Genomic DNA, 19,526 nt, shown 5'->3' on the forward strand with positions numbered 1-19,526 from the left:
CGCACCTCAACCCCAAATTTGGTGAACATTCATGGCCTGCCATACAATTTCCATACCTAGAGGTGGCCCTCGGGCCACAAAGTTTGTAGAGCCTTTGCTCAGCCACTCAGACTGCAAGATGAGAGACCTTGCAGCACATTGCTATGCACTGGGGAAGCTGCCTAGCTCAGGGTGGGGGACTCAAGGGGTCAGGACTGAGATTTCTTGGATCTCACTGCCAAGTGACTGGTACAAGCCATCCCAGGAGGTCTGTGAGGGTATGGCTACACTTGGAAATGTGCAGCGCTGGGAGTTACAGCTGTGGTCATACAGCTGTGTAGGAACAGCGCTGCAGTGTGGCCGCATTTGCAGCGCTGTTGGGAGTGGTGCATTGTGGGCAGCTATCCCAGCGTTTAAGTGGCTGCAACGTGCTTTTCAAAAGAGGGGGGTGGGGTGGAGTGTGACAGGGAGCGTCGGGGAGACAGAGAGAGCGGATTTTTGGAGCAGACACTGTGAGCTCCCTGCCTTGCAAATTCTGGCCATTTCCCCCACCCCTCTCTCAATCACTCTTAAATGTAAAAAGGCTTCAGACCAGATAAGCAGCTTCTCCGACGGACTCCCTCCCCCCCGCCGTGCTGTTTGTCTCCTCAAGCAAACAGCTGTGAACATTCCAAAGCCTCGGCTCGGCTCGCTCGCTGGAGCAAAGAGCAGCTGTGTTTGGTAGCTCCGGGGAGTACCTTCCGGTTTGTTGTAGACAGGAATTCTGGGATACCTCTTAATACCCTGGAGGCCAATAACAGCGCTGGTGAGTGTCCACACCTGATGAGCAGCGCTGCATCACCAGCGCTGGATTCGCTACACCCGTAGCAGCCCAGGAGTACAGCCAGCGCTGCAGCCAGGGAGTTGCAGCGCTGGCTGAGCTTTGTAAGTGTGGACACCGGGTAAGTTGCAGCGCTGTAACCCCCTCACCAGCGCTGCAACTTGCAAGTGTAGCCAAGCCCTGAGTGACCGAAGTCAGGAAACTGCTCTGGAGGCCTGTGGCAATGTATGATTGACAGCTCCAGTCCAGCTCCCTGGCTGACCCTTGCTCCAGTCCAGGCAAGTGTCTGTCTGTTGTGTTTGGCACTTCCAGTAGAAGAGCCAAGAACTGAACTGGGTGTAAAAACTGCACTGCCCCTAGGTACAGTCCCTTACTGGTGGGGAATGGGGTGTGTGTGATGTAACACTGTTGCTACTCTGGTTTTGCCTGACTTGCACCTAATTAGACAACTCCAGAGCCCCTTGACATTGTGCATTCAGCACCCAGATGTGTCCTCGGTCTGTCTGGCTCGTTGGCTTTTTGCACAGCACCCCACCAGGTCATTGCTCCTTGCCCAAGGGATCAGCAGATGTCCAGTGTCACACGGTACCTACGAACAGGGAAGTTGGCCTGCAGCACAGCTCTGCTCCTGTCAGAGCAAACTCAAGCCCCACAAAGCACAGGAGGTTTCCCTGTTGGGATCACATTGGGGAACTGAAGTCACTACTGCAGGAGTTCGCAGAAGAACCTGCAAGGGCGATTGATGCTCTGCCACAGTGGGCAGCAGAAGGAACACAATGGCCTGCCATAAATGTGCCAGCTGAATCCTCAGGTGAATTGTTTGGCTAGTTAGGCTTCAGATTACCTGATCTGCAAATGACCATTTTCATGCAGATGGGCAGGTTTCACCACATGCAAATGGAGATGCCTGGGAGTGCTCTGAGTGCATTACTGGAGGTTGTTTCAGGTCCAGGTCATCTGAGTGCAGTGCAGAGAGGATCCAGCTGGAAATTTGTGATCCCACTGTTCTAGGATCTGCTGGAAATTGAGAATCAGATGGAATTCTAGACTAGCTCGGGCTAGGACAGGTGGGGCTAGAGGGCCTGATCCAAAGCCAAAGTCAATGGGAATCTTTCCATGGACTTCAGTGGGTTTTGGATCACATCCATTGTGTGTGTGTGTGTGAGCGGGGGTGTGGGAAGTGCTTGGGCACAATGAATGAATTCTTAAGAAATTGTGAGTAACTGCACAATGGGAGTTTGTAGCAATGGCAGAAGTGTGTATTGTTCAGTGCTTTGAATTCACTGTGATGAACTTACTTTGCTGATTGAAGGTATCACAACCTATCTACTGCCCCTAAATCAGAAGGACTTTTATCTTTTGATAGCATTTGGCAGAGAGGGTTATGGCTAGTCTTGAGCATGTCCGGTGTCCTCAAGAAATGGATCAAGCTGATGAAAAACATTTACAGCAAGGTGATGAGTGTGGTGGCAATAGACAAGAATCTGATGGAATGGTTCAGGATGACTTAGAAGCAAGGATGCACGTTATCACCAGATTTGGAAGCAGTAGTGGCTATTGCACTGAGAGATGCAATGGGAGGTGTCATGTTGTGTGGGAGGACAGTGAACAACTTTATTTTCGCAGGTGATATTGACCAAGAAGGATTTACAGAGAATAGCTGACAAGGTGGATCAGAAAAGCAGAAAAAGTCAGACTGAAGATCAGCACAGAGAAGACAAAAATTTTGGCAACTGGAAGACATGAGGGAGAGGTAAAGATAAAACCCAGAGACCAAGAACTAGAACAAGTGGAAAAAATGCATGTACCTTGGAGGTACTGAAGAATGGAAACTGTGAAGATGGCATAAAAGAAGAATTGAATTAGCCACTACTGCATTCATAAAACTCTGTAACATCTCGAAGGCCAAAGATATTTCAATCAAAGCAAAAATCGGCATGTATGAGCCAGTTGTCCTGCCAACGCTTTTGTATGGGTTGGAGTGTGAGGAAAGCCAACGAATGAAAGGTGTTGATTGAAGAAATGGACTGGCTGAGGGGAACACTGAGAGTTTCAAGGCATGTCCTGGTAATGAGGACAGTCGGCCCTAATGACTCAGTTACTGATTGTGAGACCTTGAACATGAAACAAAAGAGGAAGCGAGAAGAAAACAGCTAAGCAAGTAATAAGCCTGTTACAGAAGAAAGATGACAGTGGGTGGTTTGGACACATGGTCAGAATTGACCCAGAAAGTACACTGTACATGGCGATACACACTAGAGTGCAAGAAGCTAGACACAGGGCAAGACTGAGGATGCATTGGAAAGACATGGTGAAAAATGACACAGAACAAAAAGGTTTAAAGAGGAACAGAACTGTGAAGCTGGTACAAGACAGAATGTGGTGGGAAGACTTCATTTGGCCCCATTGTCACTGTTGAGCTGATGGACAGGAATAGAAGCCAAAGGCTGTCCCTAAAACAAGAGTGTTCTTTACAAATATCACCTCTAGATCTGGGACAGATTCCTTACAGGGCTCACCTGGGCTTCTCATCCTCCTGGATGTCCGTGTGCTTGCTGTGTGGTTGGCATGTCCCCTCAGAGTGCCTTGGGCGGTAGGGGCAGGACTGATATTCTTAGATAACTCAGGAGTAGTTTAATTGGCCTGTAGCTATGACTCTTTGCTCTGCCTGAGCACAGTTGGAAGAGATAGGCACAGTCAGCCCCATAGCGGGATGCAACATTTCAAGCTCACAGCCCTTGGAGGATATCACGTATTATTTATATTATCGTAGTGCCAGGAGCCTAGTCATGGCCAGGACCCTGTTGCCAGAACAAAGGGTCTCTGCCCCAAAGAGCTCACAACCTAGGCAATGCCTGGGGCTGAGGAAGGATGCTCTCTCCTGGCTTTCTTATACCCCCTGCACAGCTAGGCAGAGAGATACAGAAAACTTCATGTGCACCCTGGAGTAAACGTGCAAAGCTCTCCGGTACCATGCTGGAGGATGCAGGATAAAATGCCGAGATAAATGGTGGGGTTCACTGCCCTTTGGTCTGACACAGCCTGAGTTTGCTGTGCTTCCGGGCCCGTGCTGAGGGGGTGGCAGGAAGGTGCAGCACATCCTTTGAGATGGCTGGTGACTCTGGAGGTATCACTGGGCGTGTCAGTGGGACTTTTGCCTGCCTGAGGAAATGAGCCCTGAAAAAAACATGAAGGGCCATTAGCTTTTCTTGATGGGTAGAGCGGAGAGCAGAACCGATGGCAAAGTAGGGAAGGGAAGCCGAGCCCCCGCTGGGTCTGGCTGTGAGCAACCAGCCGTGCAGCAGCACTGTCCGTGTCCCAGCCCCTTTGCTGCTTCGGGCGGGACAGCGCACAGCACAGGGAAAGTGAGAGCGGGGAGCGGAAGAGGGGAGAAGAGTTCCCTGCTCAGGGTGTTTGCAGAACCTTCAGCAGCCGGTTCAGCCCCGCTTGACTTGGGCTGAGTTAACGCAGCGTCTGCCAGGGCTGAGTTTGGCCATCAACGCTCAGAGGAGAGAAACTTCTCCCGCATGCACCATGGTGACCATGTCACCGTGTGCCCTTCCCCGTGCCTCGCCCCCGCAACCCCGGCTCCGTGGGTGCCCCGTCCATCACGTCCCATCTGTGCGCTGGGGAGCCTGTCCCTGCCCATCCTCCGCATCCGCCTCCTCATGCACCCTTCCCTGTCTGCCCCCAAGCCTGGGACACCTCCCCTCCAGCTTCCACCCTGTACAGTCTCAGCCCACACGCCTCCCACCCTGGGCACAATGAACCCACCTAGTCCCCTGCCTAAGCATTGATGGTCTGGAAGAGCGGGATGCAGACTGGACAGTGCTCGGCCGGGCTGCTGGCGGGGATGGGGGAGGAGGGGAAGTGCTGGCTCCAGTCACTTGCCTTATTTTGCATTCCCGCCGTGTGCAGTGCTGCGCTTCCCTGCTGCACTGAGGCCATGCTGCAAATGAAGCCAGCGCTGTCGGCACAGAGATTGGGGCCAGCGGGGCACTGACCCTTGTTAATTGCTCTGGGTGTCTCCCACTGGAGACCTGAGCAATGAAGAATGTGCCAGACAGGGTTACGTAAATGATCTCGAGGCCTTCTCAAGGCAGGCGGCTCCGGGCTTACGAGCAGGGGCCATGCTGTTGGCGAGGCGGGTGCTGCATGCCCTGGTGCCCACCAGCTGAATGCCCTCTGCTCCGGCGCTCCTAGGAAAATGACTATTTCATGGGGCTCAGAGCACGTCTCGGCCTTGCATGCTCAGGTGTGGAAATATAATATGAATTGTGCCAGAGGGGTTTTTTGACTCTTTGGCTCTTGCGTCCAACAGCTGATTTAATCTTTGGAAGGGGCGGTAGCGTAGGCAGAGGGGAGTCTGGAGAAATAAAGGGGTTGGGGGGTCAGCGCAAATCTTACCTGGAAACATCAGGTGCAGGCAGGGTCGTCCCTAGGGGGCCTGGGACAACCCTCCGTCTCTGTCTCAGGACCCGCCCGTACTCCACCTCTTCTCTCAAACCACCGCCCAGCCTCTTCCTGGCTTCCACCCCCACCTCCGAGCGATGCCAAGAACCGGCGGGGGGTAAGGGAGGTGGGCTGGGGCCAGGTTTCTCATTGCTGCTGGTGTCAGGCCCCCCGCTAACCCCCCAGGCTGCCCTGGGCCCTGCTCCCCAAAGCATGGAGCCCAGGGCGGTTGCCCTGATCCATCCTATGGATGAGACAGCTCTGGCTGCAGCCAGGGTGAGGGAGGTGACAGCCAGCTGTGTGCAGCAGGAGGCGAGTGACTCCAGTAGGCCCTGGCAATCGCACCCTGCACACTTAGCAACAAGCCTGCTCCATCCTGTTCTGCGGGGAGAAGCTGGAGGAAGCTTTCTCTGGTAATTTGCCTTTGCTGGGTTTGGATGGTGATACTTCAATGGGGCAAGGTAATGTACAGTCTGCTCCAGAATGTGTGTGAGCCTCAGGGTGCATTGAAGAGGTTTTGTCAGTGCCCCAGCGCATGATGTTTTGCAATTTAGTTTAAAATTGTGGTCTGTCTTTGAAATTCTCAGTCTTTCTGGTCCTGCTTACAGGTTAGGGGGCTCTGTAGGGAAGCGTGTGATCAGAGTCAGTTCTAGAGCAAGGTGGGGTGAGTTGTGGCTCTGTTTTTAGGGAGCAGCCAGTTTTAGCTTCCTGTGTTTTGGGGTTCCTGTGTGGTGGTGTACTGAATTCTAAACAGTGTTATGGTGCACCTTCCAGCAAGTATATTTCTGTTTTTAGCAAACTTCTCTGCGTGTATGCTGTGAACATAACCCAGAGCACAGAGGTATTAGTATCATGCACCCTGTGCTGCAGGCTAGCCTGTAGCTCTGGTGGGCTCTTGTAGGTAATTACCTTTGCAGTTTTGCAGCACAATGCCTTCTCTCCGCAGTGTTCAAAGTGACTAACAGGTTTAGCCTCACAACCCTCTGTGGAAGTAGGGAAGGATTGTTATTCTTGCTTGACAAATGGGCAAACTGAGGCACACAGCCGGGAAGGGCCACAGGAGACCTGGCTCTGTGTTCATGACTTTCAGCTTTTGGAGATAACTGAGGTCAGATTTGTCCCTGAGTGATTGCACAGCAAGGCAGCGCCAGAGATGAGAGTAGAACGCAGGAATCCTGACTCCCAGCACCATGTGCTAACAACTAGCCAACATGACCTCTTTCACTGTGCTATGCAGGTCGCTGATCACCTAGGCCTAAGCCCATGGTGATGGCTCAGGCTGACACTCCACTGCTGTGTGTGTGAGGAGGGGAGGAGATGGCAAGTCACTGGGGGAAAGGGCAGCTGTGTCTGGGAGGGGTGGGAGGAAGCAGGGCTTGGGAGATGTTTGGTTTTGACAAGGATCAGACTCAAAGCTCCCATGAACAGATGCAGAGACCCCAAAGGCAGGAGATCAACATTTTCCCAAACGACCTGCACAGTTCTTTGTGCCCAAACTGAGATTCACCCCCACCTCTGGCTCGGGGGACAGAGGTCCAGGGAGCAGGAAAATGACTGAGAAGTTTCAGTGTGTCATCCCAGAGCTTTGGAGAGAAACAAATCAGCCAAAGTGATGAAGCTGGGGCAGGATCCATTGCAGCCTTGGGGACTGAGTGATAGTTTAGCTGCAGTGAATTAGAAAATGATGAATACGGGGCTGCCTGCCGGCCTGCCAGCTCGGCAGTTTCTGAAAAGAGAACAAACAAATAACCGGTGGATTTCCTTGGAGACAGTCGTGTGTGTGTGTGTGTGTGTGTGTGGGGTGGGGAGGTTAAGGGGGGGTAAGAAAAACAGCCAAGCTACCAATAACCAGGACAAAGTGAGAAACAGAATCACCAATTTCATGGGTAGTTTTGGGACAAAGACCCCAGGACTAGAGAAAGTGGCTATGGGTGGCTCTCAGGTTCGGAGAGAAGACTAACGAAACCTGTGAAGGGACTGTGATGAACTAGGAATGTTCTTAATGTTTTCTCTGAATCCTGTGTTGGTACCTCAGTATCCCTTAGGCAGTTCTTAAGTATCTGGCAGAGCAAAGGGCCAGTGCACCTAAATGCCTGACACTCTGTCTCCTAGCAACTGATGGCCTGGGCCCCTCCTCTGCAATGGTGCCAACTGAAGGTGTTGGAGACAAAGAGGTCAGGTGACCTCCTGGCCCGGGAAAGGGGCTGAGCAGAGGAGGAGGGGCTGGAGGGGGTTTTTAGTCTGGAGCTGGCTGAGGGCAGATGTGGGGGTCTGGCTCACTGCCCCCCAGAATGGACCCGGCCGACGAGTCCGGTTCGCTGTATCTACAAACTCTGTTTTAGACCCTGTTCCTGTCATCGAATAAACCTCTGTTTTACTGGCTGGCTAAGAGTCGCGTCTGACTGCGAAATGGGGGTGCAGGACCCTATGGCTTCCCCAGGACCCTGCCTGGGCAGACTTGCTGTGGGAAGCGCACGGAGGGGCAGAGGATGCTGAATGCTCCAAGGAGAGACCCAGGAGGTGAAGCCATGTGAGCTTCTTGCCATGAACAAGTCTGCTCCAAGGAAGAGGAGGCTCCCCAAAGTCCTAACTGGCTTTGTGGGGACCAGTTCCAGAGCATCGCCCCGGGGACTCCGTGACAGGGACATGCAGAGAGAAAGGAAGGAAACAGTTTGCTTTAACACAGCATCCGAAAAGGACAGAGTGGAAGTTTGGGTGACACTGATCTATTGCTGTAGGAGCCTCAGGCCAATGGACCAGGAGGTTTATTCCCTAGTGCCAGGGCTAGAAACGAGGACTGTAGGTTCTAATGACGCAGTTACTGACTGTGAGAGCTCAGCAAGAGAGCTTTCTCCTGGGGGGACATGGTTCGCTGCAGCAGCCAAGGTGGTCACCTTGTTAGCCATTGAACCATGTATGGGTGATGGGTGTGGTAGGTTGTAGAACCCTGAGGGTCATGTGAGCCCATCGTTGCTGGATTTGAAATACAAGGGCTGGTGGGCTGTGACTGCTCCTTACTGAGTTTTAATCATGTCCTTGTTACCTTGTGCTACCCCACCTGTTTTCTCATTTTGTACTTAGTCCCTGCCCCAAAGAGCTCACAATCTGATGTATGTATATGCAGTACGTTGTGCAATGGGGCGCTGACTGAGGCCTCTGGGGACTACTGTAATATATGAGTATCAAGAGTAATGGGATGTTAGAGAGACCCCATGGCCCAGCTGGCATGGCACCAGCATGGGAAACAGCCCTCCTGAGCCTTGTTCCCATCTCTGCCACTGACTTGCTCTATGACCTTGAGCAAGTCCATTAACTCTCGGTGCTGCCAGGGAAGGCGCTTTGCTGTCTGTGGATGAGAAGTGCTAAGCGTTGTGGGAAGGAGAAAGGGGTGTCTGGAAATGTAATGTGGAAATATGTGAAATGAGCCGGGAGGGGACTGTGGCCGAGTTTTTCATCTTGATTAAATCCAGAGTAAACACACAAAAGGGCAACAAAGGCCAGGCTGGTTAAGTGGAGATGTAAAGAATAGGACAAGCAATTATAAGGAGGTTAAAAATACAATCAATCTGCTCAGGGGGAGGATTGCAAGAGCTATAAAAATAAACAAAAGCAGGTTGCAGGGATAATTAGAGGAGCAAAAGCTAATATTGAAGGCTGGATTGCAGTGAAGATCTCCGCTCCTAAGAAAGGTCTCCTTAGATCTATTATTAATAGGCAGAAGATAAAAGGGAAAATTGGTCCAGTAAAAATGATGATGGGGAACTGAACACAAGTGCTAAGGCGAGGGTGGATTTTATGAGAGCTTGTGCTGGCTTTATGGGATGGGAAGAAGGCAAGGAAATGCCCGAGACAGGAAGGCATTTCTTGTAACTGGACAGGAAGCTGTTGCCCCCTGTTCTCCCCCCTCCAGTGTGTCCTCCCCTGTCCCCTTCACCCACTCTTCCCCCTGCCATAGTCTGTCGTCCTCTACTTGAAAGCAGTCCTCTAGCTGTTTCCCACCCTGTCGGGATGGGTGAATTCTTTACTAGCCAGAAACAGGGCATATAGAGCCCTCGGATGCTGCCATATCCCTTTCACCTGGCATTCAGGGGCTGGAGCAGGGATGAGGAGCTCAGTTCCTGTCTCCTGCCTTCTGTCTGTCTTGTATACTTTGACAGTGAGCTCTTTAGGGCAGGGATTGTTTCTGACCATGGGTTTTCCCGGCACCTCGAACAACGGTGCCCTGAAATCAGGTGACATCTAAGCACTACTGTCATAATAGCGATGATGGTCATTGCCAGTTAATAATTAATTTAGGACAACATGTAAAATGAACGGTCTCTAAAGAACAAGTAGGGGACGAATTGGAACGTATGCAGATTGCTTACCCTGCATCACAAAACCCTGATGTGTTCAGAACTGACAGGGAGGATGATGCTGGGGAGTTGGTGTAAGACTGGAGAAAAAGCATTGAGAAAACAAAATAGGAGTGATCCTGGCAATCGCCAACCTGCAGATCTTCCTAGTAAAACGACGCAATTGTTATAAAGTGGGGACTGAATTGTGAAGCACCTAGAGATAAGAGAATCATAGTTCGTGAGCACTAAGCAGGATGGATTCAAGAACAGGTCCAGCGTGGTGAACTAGACTCTGTTCCTTTGATAGCAGCACAACGGTGTCAGTGGATGAAGGCATGCAGACAACTACCTATTGTGTTTGATGGTCACTAAAGCACGTTGATATAGGGTCTCATGAAATCTTGTTCTCACAATTAATTCCAACCGGACTGGCCAGGATTAGCGACACAGATCCAAAACTGTGGCAGCAGTATAAACAAAGCCGTGATGAATGGCAGCATATCAGCCTGGCAGGTGATTCTAGTGTGGGTACTGCAGGGATAGAGGGTAGATCCAGTTTAATTAGCATCTTCTACAGTCATCTGGAAGAAGAGGTGAAAAGCACACAATTGAAATGTACAGGTGATATTTGGGAGGCATCACAATTGCTGCAGAGGACAGAGAATTAACACAAAGGGATCTCAAGAGGCTAGAACTATGAGTGTGATCTATACAAATGAGATTCAGTTTAATCTGTATCTCCCTGATGTGTATATGTGTGTGTGTGTGTGTGTGTGTGTGTGAAGGGCGTGGGCAGTTGCTGTAGGCTGCAGGGAAGAGGAAATTCAGTTTCATGAAGTACAAGAAGGGCTCAAGCCCATCAGTAGTTTTGAGGCAAAACTCCCATGGTGGAGAATGGAATTAGGCCTGTGGAAGGAAGACAGGCTACAGTTTTGGACTGAACCCTCTGGTGCTGCCCCGCGAGGCTCAAAAGCAACAGGTGTCCTGCGTGAGAGGTGTTTGCTGTTGGATAGCTCAGTCCTTCTTCGTGCCGCGTCTCAGACAGAAGATGCTGAATGGTAGGAAGCAGAAGACCAGCAGGATGGGTCTGGTACTGGATGCCGGAATAAAATGCTCGGTAATAAGGGATTCTAGTAGGTTTGTTCTTCACATCCCTCCCTTCTCTGTGGGTTTAGCATCAGTTTTTCCTTTGGGCAAATATTTCTGGACAAAGGTAAACCCCAGATTGCCAATGTAGCTGATCCAGTGCTAGTTATAGCAATGATGACCTGTAGGACAGACCTGTTCCATTGGAACTGCGTGGAATGCATTGGTATGACGCTGGATTAGGTGTATCATGTACTGATTTTCAACCCTCTTCCCCTTCACTTTCCTGCTCCGCTGCCGTAGGCCACAGGAGAAAGGGGGCAGGTATGTTCTTGCATGCTGGCTTTTGGGCACTTGGGTGTGAATGTGGTGGGAGGATGGGCTTGGGATGGAGCTTGGGGTGTAGCTAATCCTCCTCACAGCCCGGCCATGCCCTGGAGAATGGGGGCTACCATCACCGGTGATCTCTAAAGCCTTTGTAATCAGAAGGTCACTGAGGCATTCACAGAAATAATGGCAATAAAATGTGCTCATAGAACAAGCTGTAGCCACATACAGGTCCAGTCGTGCAAACGGGCATATGTTTCACTTCAGTGACTAGTCTGCTAGAAGTCAGTGGGACCACTCACGTTCTGGTCGTTGGCAGCAGGGCCGGCTCCAGCGTTTTTGCCGCCCCAAGCAGCAGGGGGAGGGGGGGAAAAAGCTGCGATCGGCGGCACTTTGGTGGCAGGAACTTCCCTCTGAGAGGGACTGACGGACCCGCCGCCGAATTGCCGCTGAAGAGCTGGATGTGTCGCCCCTCACCATTGGCTGCCCCAAGCACCTGCTGGTGCCTGGAGCTGGCCTTGGTTGGCAGAGTTCAAGCCCTGCAGCCCTAGTCTCTACCGCTGGTGCTGAAGGAGAGCACCTGTTGTGCTCAGTAAGTGGGAAACTTTTATAGTGGCTGGGCACCGCTGTGAGAAGGAGACATGATCACATTCACTATGCTAGTGTTACAGCCAGGTTCCCGTTATTCGAGGGGATGGGGGCACACAGCTTTAGTGATAGAGGTTTTGATAATTCAACTAATTATTCAGCTAATCATTGGTCCAAATTTACCTCTAAAATGGCTGGTTTTAGCAAAATCCAGTGTCTGAAAAAAAGAGAAAATGTCACTAGAACCACGATAACCTGTTGCCAAAATGACCACAGGTACATTTCAGTGACAGCACAGCCCAGGCAGGAAGGGACAACTTGCTGAAACCAGGCAAGAATCTGCTGTGAAAACAGTGCTGGGTAATTCCTGTGATTTCCTCCTCCTCCCTCCATCCCCCAACACGTCAGTCACGGGCAGGTCAGGAAGCCTGGCACTCGGTGCAGGGGGCAGAGATCAAGGTAGCTGCAGTATCTCCATATCTCCTGCTTGTGGTGACTGGTATTCTGAAGGGTGACCACAAGAGGGCTCCATGTGGATCCTTCTCATTTAGATTCCTGGGCTGCTAAGGAGAAACTCCACTAAGTCGCCTGGGGCTTTTGACGCTATTGCTGTTCACTCCCATATGTTGCCTCTGTAGAATCAGGCCCACGTCAAAGCCTGTGCATCTAACTGCATGTTGTTCTGCAAACCCTTCATGGCTGCTTAGAATGATGGGTCAGGAAAAGTGAGAACGCAACGAGCTCTTTGGCCCTGCGAAAATCTGTGGATTTTAATGCCAACTTTTTCCATTCCTACCAGCCTGTATTCTGACTTCTTCTCTCTCTTGCAGTTTCCTGGTGCTACGATTCACAGGATCCCAAATGTGGTGAGTACAGAAATTGTTTCAAGTTGAGGTGTGTGCAGAGGGCAAGTGTGCTGGGGCAGCGTGTCCGTGTGCACGTCCGTGTCTGAAAGCAGTGTGAATGTGCGTGGTGTGTGAATGTGCATGCGTGGCCCTGGGGGCAGAGATCACGGTGGCTGCAGTACCTAAAACTGCCCTTGCAACCCTGGAATTCAGAGAGATTTTTAAATTACTTTTTGCAAAGCACCTACATGGTTATTCCCATTGAGCCTAATCCAGCTCCCTCTCCCCGCAGGCTAAATCAAGACTGTCTCCTCTGAAGTCAGGGCCTTTGCACTGGTGTAGGAGCAGAATACATCCGCCCAAAGTCAGGCATTTGGGGTTTTTAAATTTGTTTTGCATAAATATTCTGGGCCAGGCAGAACCCTGGAACAGCGGAGCGAGCACTGGGACAACATGTGATCTAGTTCATGGTGGGAAACCCGACTAAGGGAAGGAGAAGTGAACCCATATGATGCTAACATGTGAATTATTTGAATACACTTTGAAGCCTAAATTGCCCACATGCTAATATATCAAATAAGCAGCTCCGTCCGAGCTGTGGTCCGTGACCTTAGGGACAGCTTGAGAGGCAGTTAGCAGGGGAGCCTATATTCTGCATTGCTGTGGAGGTGTGGCCTGTGTGCTGGCCCCCGGGATCAGGAGGTTTTCCCTGTCACTTTAACACCGAAGTATTGTGCTGTCCACCTCCTGACATGGCTCTCGGGAGAAGCTCAGCACCGCATGTTTTTTTTCCAGTGACTGTCTCCCCTTTGTCATGCCTAACTCCATGGCTCTCTTTGCTCCTGGCCCAAAAGGATTTCAGGGTCTCACTAAATTCCGAGCAACTGTTGCATCCCCTTGCTCTGAGCCGACACTGAGTGGAGAGCTAGCACCCTCCCTGCCAGGCCCTGCTCATTTGTCACATGTCTCGCTCACTTGTTTGGGAGTCCTTCACTTCCCCGAGGAGTGGTATTTGGTTTTAAGTGTCACACACAGCATGTGGTCAGAGCTTTCCTGGACAGGAGGGGGGTGCATTGGAATGGGACCCCCTGTACAGAGGACTGCAGGGCCAGGCTGAGGGAAAGGATCCATTTGCGCTCAGCTTCCCCATGTTTGCTGAGGACAAGATTTGATTTGTAAATAGAAAATGGCTAGTGAGCCGTGTGAATGGTGCCAGGATCTCAGCAGAGGCCAGGAGTCAGCAACATTATTCAATCTCCTGCTACCCTAAAGAGAAAACAGAGATGCGATGTGAAACGTCAGCCTGGCAGTCTGACGTGTCTGCTCACCGCCCAGCTCGGAAGAGCCTGGGAAACACAGCGTGGGGTGGACGGTTACATTTCAGAGGCCAGAAATGCCCTTCGTTATCTCACCAAGAAAATAAACTGGTTGCTTTACCCGTACTAAAATATAGTTGCACATTTAAAATGTCGGTCACGCTTGATATTAAAGGAGCGGTTATAAACAGTTTATAAAGGGTTAAAAAGCTTAATAAATGTTTAAATGAATGATTAGTCAATGGTTAGAGTTCAACAGATCAGCAGGTTGTTTATAACCATGGCTCAGACCCATTTATAATGTCTCTGAACGATGTGCTGATAACCATCTATCACACATACTGTTCATGTCTATAACATACTTATAACATCTATGAATCATTTATTAACTCTTTATAAACTATTTATAAAATGGAGTCGTAATATAAAGTGTAACCAAAATGGGTAACTTCCGTGGGAACGGTACATAACTAGTGTACAGTTTATATGACAGTATTGGACTTACACAGGAGAGTGACTTATTTGAGGACTGATGTGTGTATCTGTGCAGTATTTTATTTCTGACATATATGTGGCCCTGTAAGGACTAGTGTGAATTTTGAAGTCTGCCATTTAGTACATCTTGTTATAAGAGTGGCCATGCTGGGTCAGACCAATGGTCCATCTAGCCCAGTATCCAGTCTTCCAGCAGTGGCCAATGATAGGTGCTTCAGAGGGAATGTACGTAACATGGCAATTCTCGAGTGATCCATCCCCTGTTGTCCAGTCTCAGCAGCTGGCAGTCAGAGGATTAGGGACACCTGGAGCATGGGGTTGTATCCCTGACCATCTTGGCTAATAGCCATTGATGGACCTGTCCTCCATGAACTTCTCTATTTCTTTTTTGAGCCCAGTTATCCTTTTGGCCTTCACAACATTCTGTGGCAATGAGTTCCGCAGGTTGACTGTGCATTGTATGAAGAAATATTTCCTTTGGTTTGTTTTAAACCTGCTGCCTATTAATTTCATTGGATGACCCCTGGTTCTTGTGTTACATGAAGGGGTAAATAGAATCATAGAATATCAGGGTTGGAAGGGACCTCAGGGGGTCATCTAGTCCAACCCCCTGCTCAAAGCAAGACCAATCCCCAACTAAATCATCCCAGCCAGGACTTTGTCAAGCTTGAGCTTAAAAACCTTAATAACACTTCCTCATTCACTCTCTCCACACCATTCATGATTTTATAGACCTCCATCCTACTTCTCTTAGTTGTATCAATGAAGCACATCTGTACTGAGACATATTGGCATGCACCTCACAGTCCTTCTGTGCGTGAATGGTAATATGACCCAGTGGCCTGGGCACCAGTTTAGGATTTGGGAGGCCACGATTCAGTTCCCTGATCTGCTGCAGATTTCTTGCGGGCCTTTGGGCAAGTCATTTAATGGCTTTTGGCCTCTGTTTCCCATCTGTAAAATGAGCCTAATAGCACCACTCCCTCTGGAATGCTGTTTCAGTGCCTGATGCTGATCAGGCGTGGTGCAAAAGGAAAGGACCTAGATGCTTTGCCCCATGGGCATCCAAGTGCCTTCCTGACTGTCCAGTGACAGGAGTAAGGCCCTGACACCCCTCCCCCCTTCGGTTCAGAGACAGCCAAATCTCAGTAACATTGTTCCTGGGCTCCAGCTGACATGGCAAGTGGGAGGACTGCTGATGTGTTGGCTTAGTGTTCTGCTTTAATTGTGGCATCTTCTCCTCCCAGGCTCTGGGGTGTTTCAATAAAGCAGATGTTCCATTGTGCCGCTCATTCTAAAGTGCAGAGGCTGGATTTCAGCAGCCAAAACATTACTGATCAGGGAGACTGTCTGGCTTCCTTGCTCGTTACAAGGTTACACACCTCACAGATTAATGTTACTTACCGTGGTTTCCACTGAAACAATCCCAGCTCCCTGGCAGTCTACAGCTGTAGACAGCAGAGCCAGCCATTTGCTGCCATGGGCTCACTGGTGGTGGAGTGATGGTTCCTCAGTCGCTGGGCACCGGTCCCCTTTCGTCGCTACGTTCCATCACCGAGGCAGTGCCGACTGTGGTAGCCCAATGACGCATTTGTGTTCGTGGCCTTAGGGGGCGGCTTCGGCTCTGTCTTGGTGGCTTATCAGAGGTATGAGGCAAGGGTTTGTGCTGCCTTGGCATAAAGGCCTCAGGCTTACAAGTGACCATCATGGTAGCTGTGGAGAACCCAAATGGTTGCTAATGCATAGACCCTTGAGAACAGCCCCGACCGACAGGGCAGGGAGGCTTTGGTGTATGAGGGGGCTGTGTGTGGCGGGGAAAGACGGCTGAAGCAGGGGAAAGGGAAGGGGCTGAGAGGGGTGTGGCTGGGGTGCGGAGAACCTCTCCAGGGGAGACGTGGGAGGAGCGAGGGGAAGAAAAAACCAAACCCAGTGAGGAAGCTACTAGTGGAAGCAGAGCCTGTTCTTCAGGGACTGTAACTAGCTCAGAGATCAGGGGCCGCCTGTCAGGCTAAATATAGGCCCTGGCCCAGCGGAGGAAATCCTGCTGAATTATGAATGAGGCTTGACTAAGACCCGGCTCATTACTATTCATGAAGGTCGGCTAAGCGAGCGGCTGTCTCTCGTGGGGTGGGGTGTGGGGCCATGGAGGGAGAGGCTAACGAAAGCGCTGGCGTGCGCTGTGTCCTTTGCGGCCAGAGAATGCTCGCAGGCAGATGTGCTGCGTTTACCAGCATTTCGCTCGTTGAAAGCAGGACAGCCAGGAGCCCTCGGCAAACCCAGCTCCATTTTAACACACGCCCCACGAAGCTGCTCTCGCTGGCGTTCTCACGTGATGACACCAGGACCCTTTACTCCGCGGTAGCTTGCCCCCATGTGGGTCATGTTTTACCCCCTTCTCTTTCTCTCTCCAGGCCCCAGGTACTGGAAGGATCTGGCAAAGGGCTGTGGAGGAGATAACCAGTCGCCCATTAACATTGACAGGCGCAAAGTGCAGAGGGACAGGAACCTAGGGGACGTCCTGTTTGAGGGCTATGACCAGGCCCCGCCGGGCAAGTGGAGGCTCATGAACAATGGGCACACGGGTGGGTATTTGTGCCAGACTCCCTCTCTTCCTCCTTCCTTGGCCCCTCAAACTCTCTGATCCAGGGCTGGATCAGTGAGCTTGACTTGTTGCAGGATTCCCTTCGGTATGATATACTTATTATTTCAACTGTGGTAGCACCTGGGAGCCCTGTGGTGGCCCAAGACCCCATGGTGCGTGCTAGGTGTTGGACAAACACAGAACATGATTCCTGCCCAGAGGAGCTCATGGTCTTGCATCTGGTTCTGTTATTCACCTGAGAATGCATTGTGCCCAAGAAGAATGGCCTTGAGGTTTGCCCAGCTGCATGGAAATTACAGAGGTGTGAGCTGGCTGATTGGACTCTTTTATGTGCTCCTCCATTCTCATGCATTCACTCCCATGCTCCCAGCCACCTCTACCCCGTCTGTTTTGTGTCCATGAGAGGTCGTTGATGCCCTGGGTGAGGCTGGTGGGATTACAGCCATGTGTTTCCCCTCTGTAACTTCGCTCTGGCTCGTTGACAGTGATGATGAGACTGGAAGGTGTGTCTGCGAGCGAACATATCAATATCACCATTGGAGTGCTGCTTGAGAAGTACCGAGCCCTGCAGTTCCACTTCCACTGGGGGAACCTCGAGGGGAATGGCTCGGAGCACACCATTGATGGACACCAGTTCCCCATGGAGGTAAGTGGGGGAGAGGTGGTCATGTCTCATGGGAGTTATAGTTCATAGTAGCAGTAGGGTTCATAGCAGCTTATTGCTAAGAACTCCACCTGTTGCTGTCAAAGATCATGATTAAGACTGTGCACTCGAGCTGCACAAGACCCCCTGATTAATGTGTATATCTTAGGTTCAGCCAAACCCCAGGTGAACCCACATCTCTCTGGATTTTGTGTTTGGCAGAGCTGGTTGGAAAATATCCTCCCCCATCCCTCTGGAAAACTTCAATGAAAAAATGAAAGAATATTCATTTTCATTGAAGTTTTGTATGGACAATTTCAAAGTTTCAGTGAATAACCATAAACCAAAATTCATTTCTTTTCTGAAATGCCACAGCAGTGCCTCATGGGAGTTGTAGTTCAGGTGCCTCATGCACCCATTCACTTTTATAGGCCTGGTTCCTTTGTCAGACAATGCCTTCTGTGATGCGCTGCAGTCTCCCCTCTTAGTGAAGGGAGGCCATGCACCAGGCCATGGCACGTCATGGAAGATGTAGTTTGGGTGAGGAGCCCAGCCCATAGAGGAAAATGGCACATGAGGCACTGAACTACAACTCCCATGAGGCTAAAGTGCTCCAATCTAGAGTCCGTCCCATGAATGGGGCATGTGATCCTGCAGCTAGAGAGATCCATTCAGTATGGTTCATTTAAAAATGGTGACTTTTTATGACGGGCGAGTGTTTTCTCCCCATCCTTCCCACTTGACTCAAGATGCCCATCCTGTTCAGAGCTATAAGATGATAAATATCCCACCCATCAAACTGTCTGACTGGGAAAACTCTGCTAAGGGCTTTAGGATACTGGAATGGGCTGTTTGCTGGTCATTAATGAGCCATTAGCACAGGGGTGGACAACCTGAGCCTGAGAAGGAGTCAGGATTTACCCATATACATTGCCAAAGAGCCACAGTAATATGTCAGCAGACCCCCATCAGGTCCCCGCCCCGCTTCCAGCGTCTCCCACTCACCGGCAGCCTCCCTGATCAGCACCTTCCCCTCCCTCCCTGCACTTCCCAATCAGCTGTTTTGTGGCGTGCAGGAGGTTCGGAGTAGGCGAGGAGGAGCGAGGGCACGGCAGGCTCAGAGGGGGCGTGAAGGGGAGTGGGGGCAGAGCCAGGGGTTGAGCAGTGAGCACCCCTCGGCACACTGGAAATTTGGCACCTGTAGCTCCAGCCCCGAAGCTGGTGCTTATGCAAGGAGCTGCATATTAATAGATGATTATTAGGCTGTGTACAACAGGGTGCATGAATGAACACGGGTGTGTCTCTGCAGAGTGCATGCCCAGGGAGAGTAGGTAGCCATGGAATACCTGAGCGCAATTGCTCCAGTACCTTCCTGTTCTCGGAGGGAATGAAATTTTAATGCAACCTTAAAACACCAACGACCTGATTCTGCTTTGCACTGAGGGCCCTTTATGGCACTCTGGCAGCGTAAAGAGGCCTCAGAGTGAGCGTGACTGTCATTGATACCTACGCTAAGGCCCTCTTGCACTTCCAGAGTGGTGTGAATGGCCCCTAGTGTCAGGGATATGGATGTCCACTAGGGTTGAGGAGCTGTGTGCGCCGTTGACTACAAAGGGCGCTGGAAGTGGCGAGCTGAGTATCCGTTTGCCGTCCCTGTGACTGATGGGGTAAAATCCCACAGAGGCCTGGAACAGGTCTCACCCACCTTCTGTATCTCTTTCTCTCTAGCTGCACCTTGTTCACATGAACACCAAGTACAAAACCGTCAACGAGGCCAAAGGGCATCCGAATGGGTTGGCTGTCCTGGGCTTCTTGTACAAGGTAGGTCAAAAACACCCTGCCCTTGGCTTGCACGTTCACGGCCAGATTCCTTCGAGTTACCCTGAGGAGGTGGCAGAGAGTAGCCTGCGTTCTAGGCCCTCTAATAAACAAAAATCCCCTTGCTGGAGTTCCCACTCTGTGCTGTGTTGAACTGTGAGCCGCCACATCACCAGGTTATGATCAGTTTAGAGAGAGAACCTCAGGCGGGGGATGCA

General features: G+C 50.9%; 1 protein-coding gene across 1 annotated transcript in view; it reads left to right on the forward strand.

The window, feature by feature from the left end:
- The window catches only part of LOC116815921 (carbonic anhydrase 15-like), a 37,692-nt gene that overhangs the window by 2,314 nt on the left and 15,852 nt on the right, over positions 1 to 19,526 (forward strand). The window contains exons 2-5 of the mRNA XM_032764717.2: positions 12,420 to 12,455; positions 16,657 to 16,827; positions 17,333 to 17,493; positions 19,219 to 19,311. Coding sequence (XP_032620608.1) covers positions 12,420 to 12,455; positions 16,657 to 16,827; positions 17,333 to 17,493; positions 19,219 to 19,311 — 461 coding nt within the window. The remainder of the gene's footprint in view (positions 1 to 12,419; positions 12,456 to 16,656; positions 16,828 to 17,332; positions 17,494 to 19,218; positions 19,312 to 19,526) is intronic.

Source organism: Chelonoidis abingdonii, chromosome 22 (genome assembly GCF_003597395.2).
Source record: "Chelonoidis abingdonii isolate Lonesome George chromosome 22, CheloAbing_2.0, whole genome shotgun sequence".
Lineage (NCBI taxonomy): Eukaryota > Metazoa > Chordata > Testudines > Testudinidae > Chelonoidis > Chelonoidis abingdonii.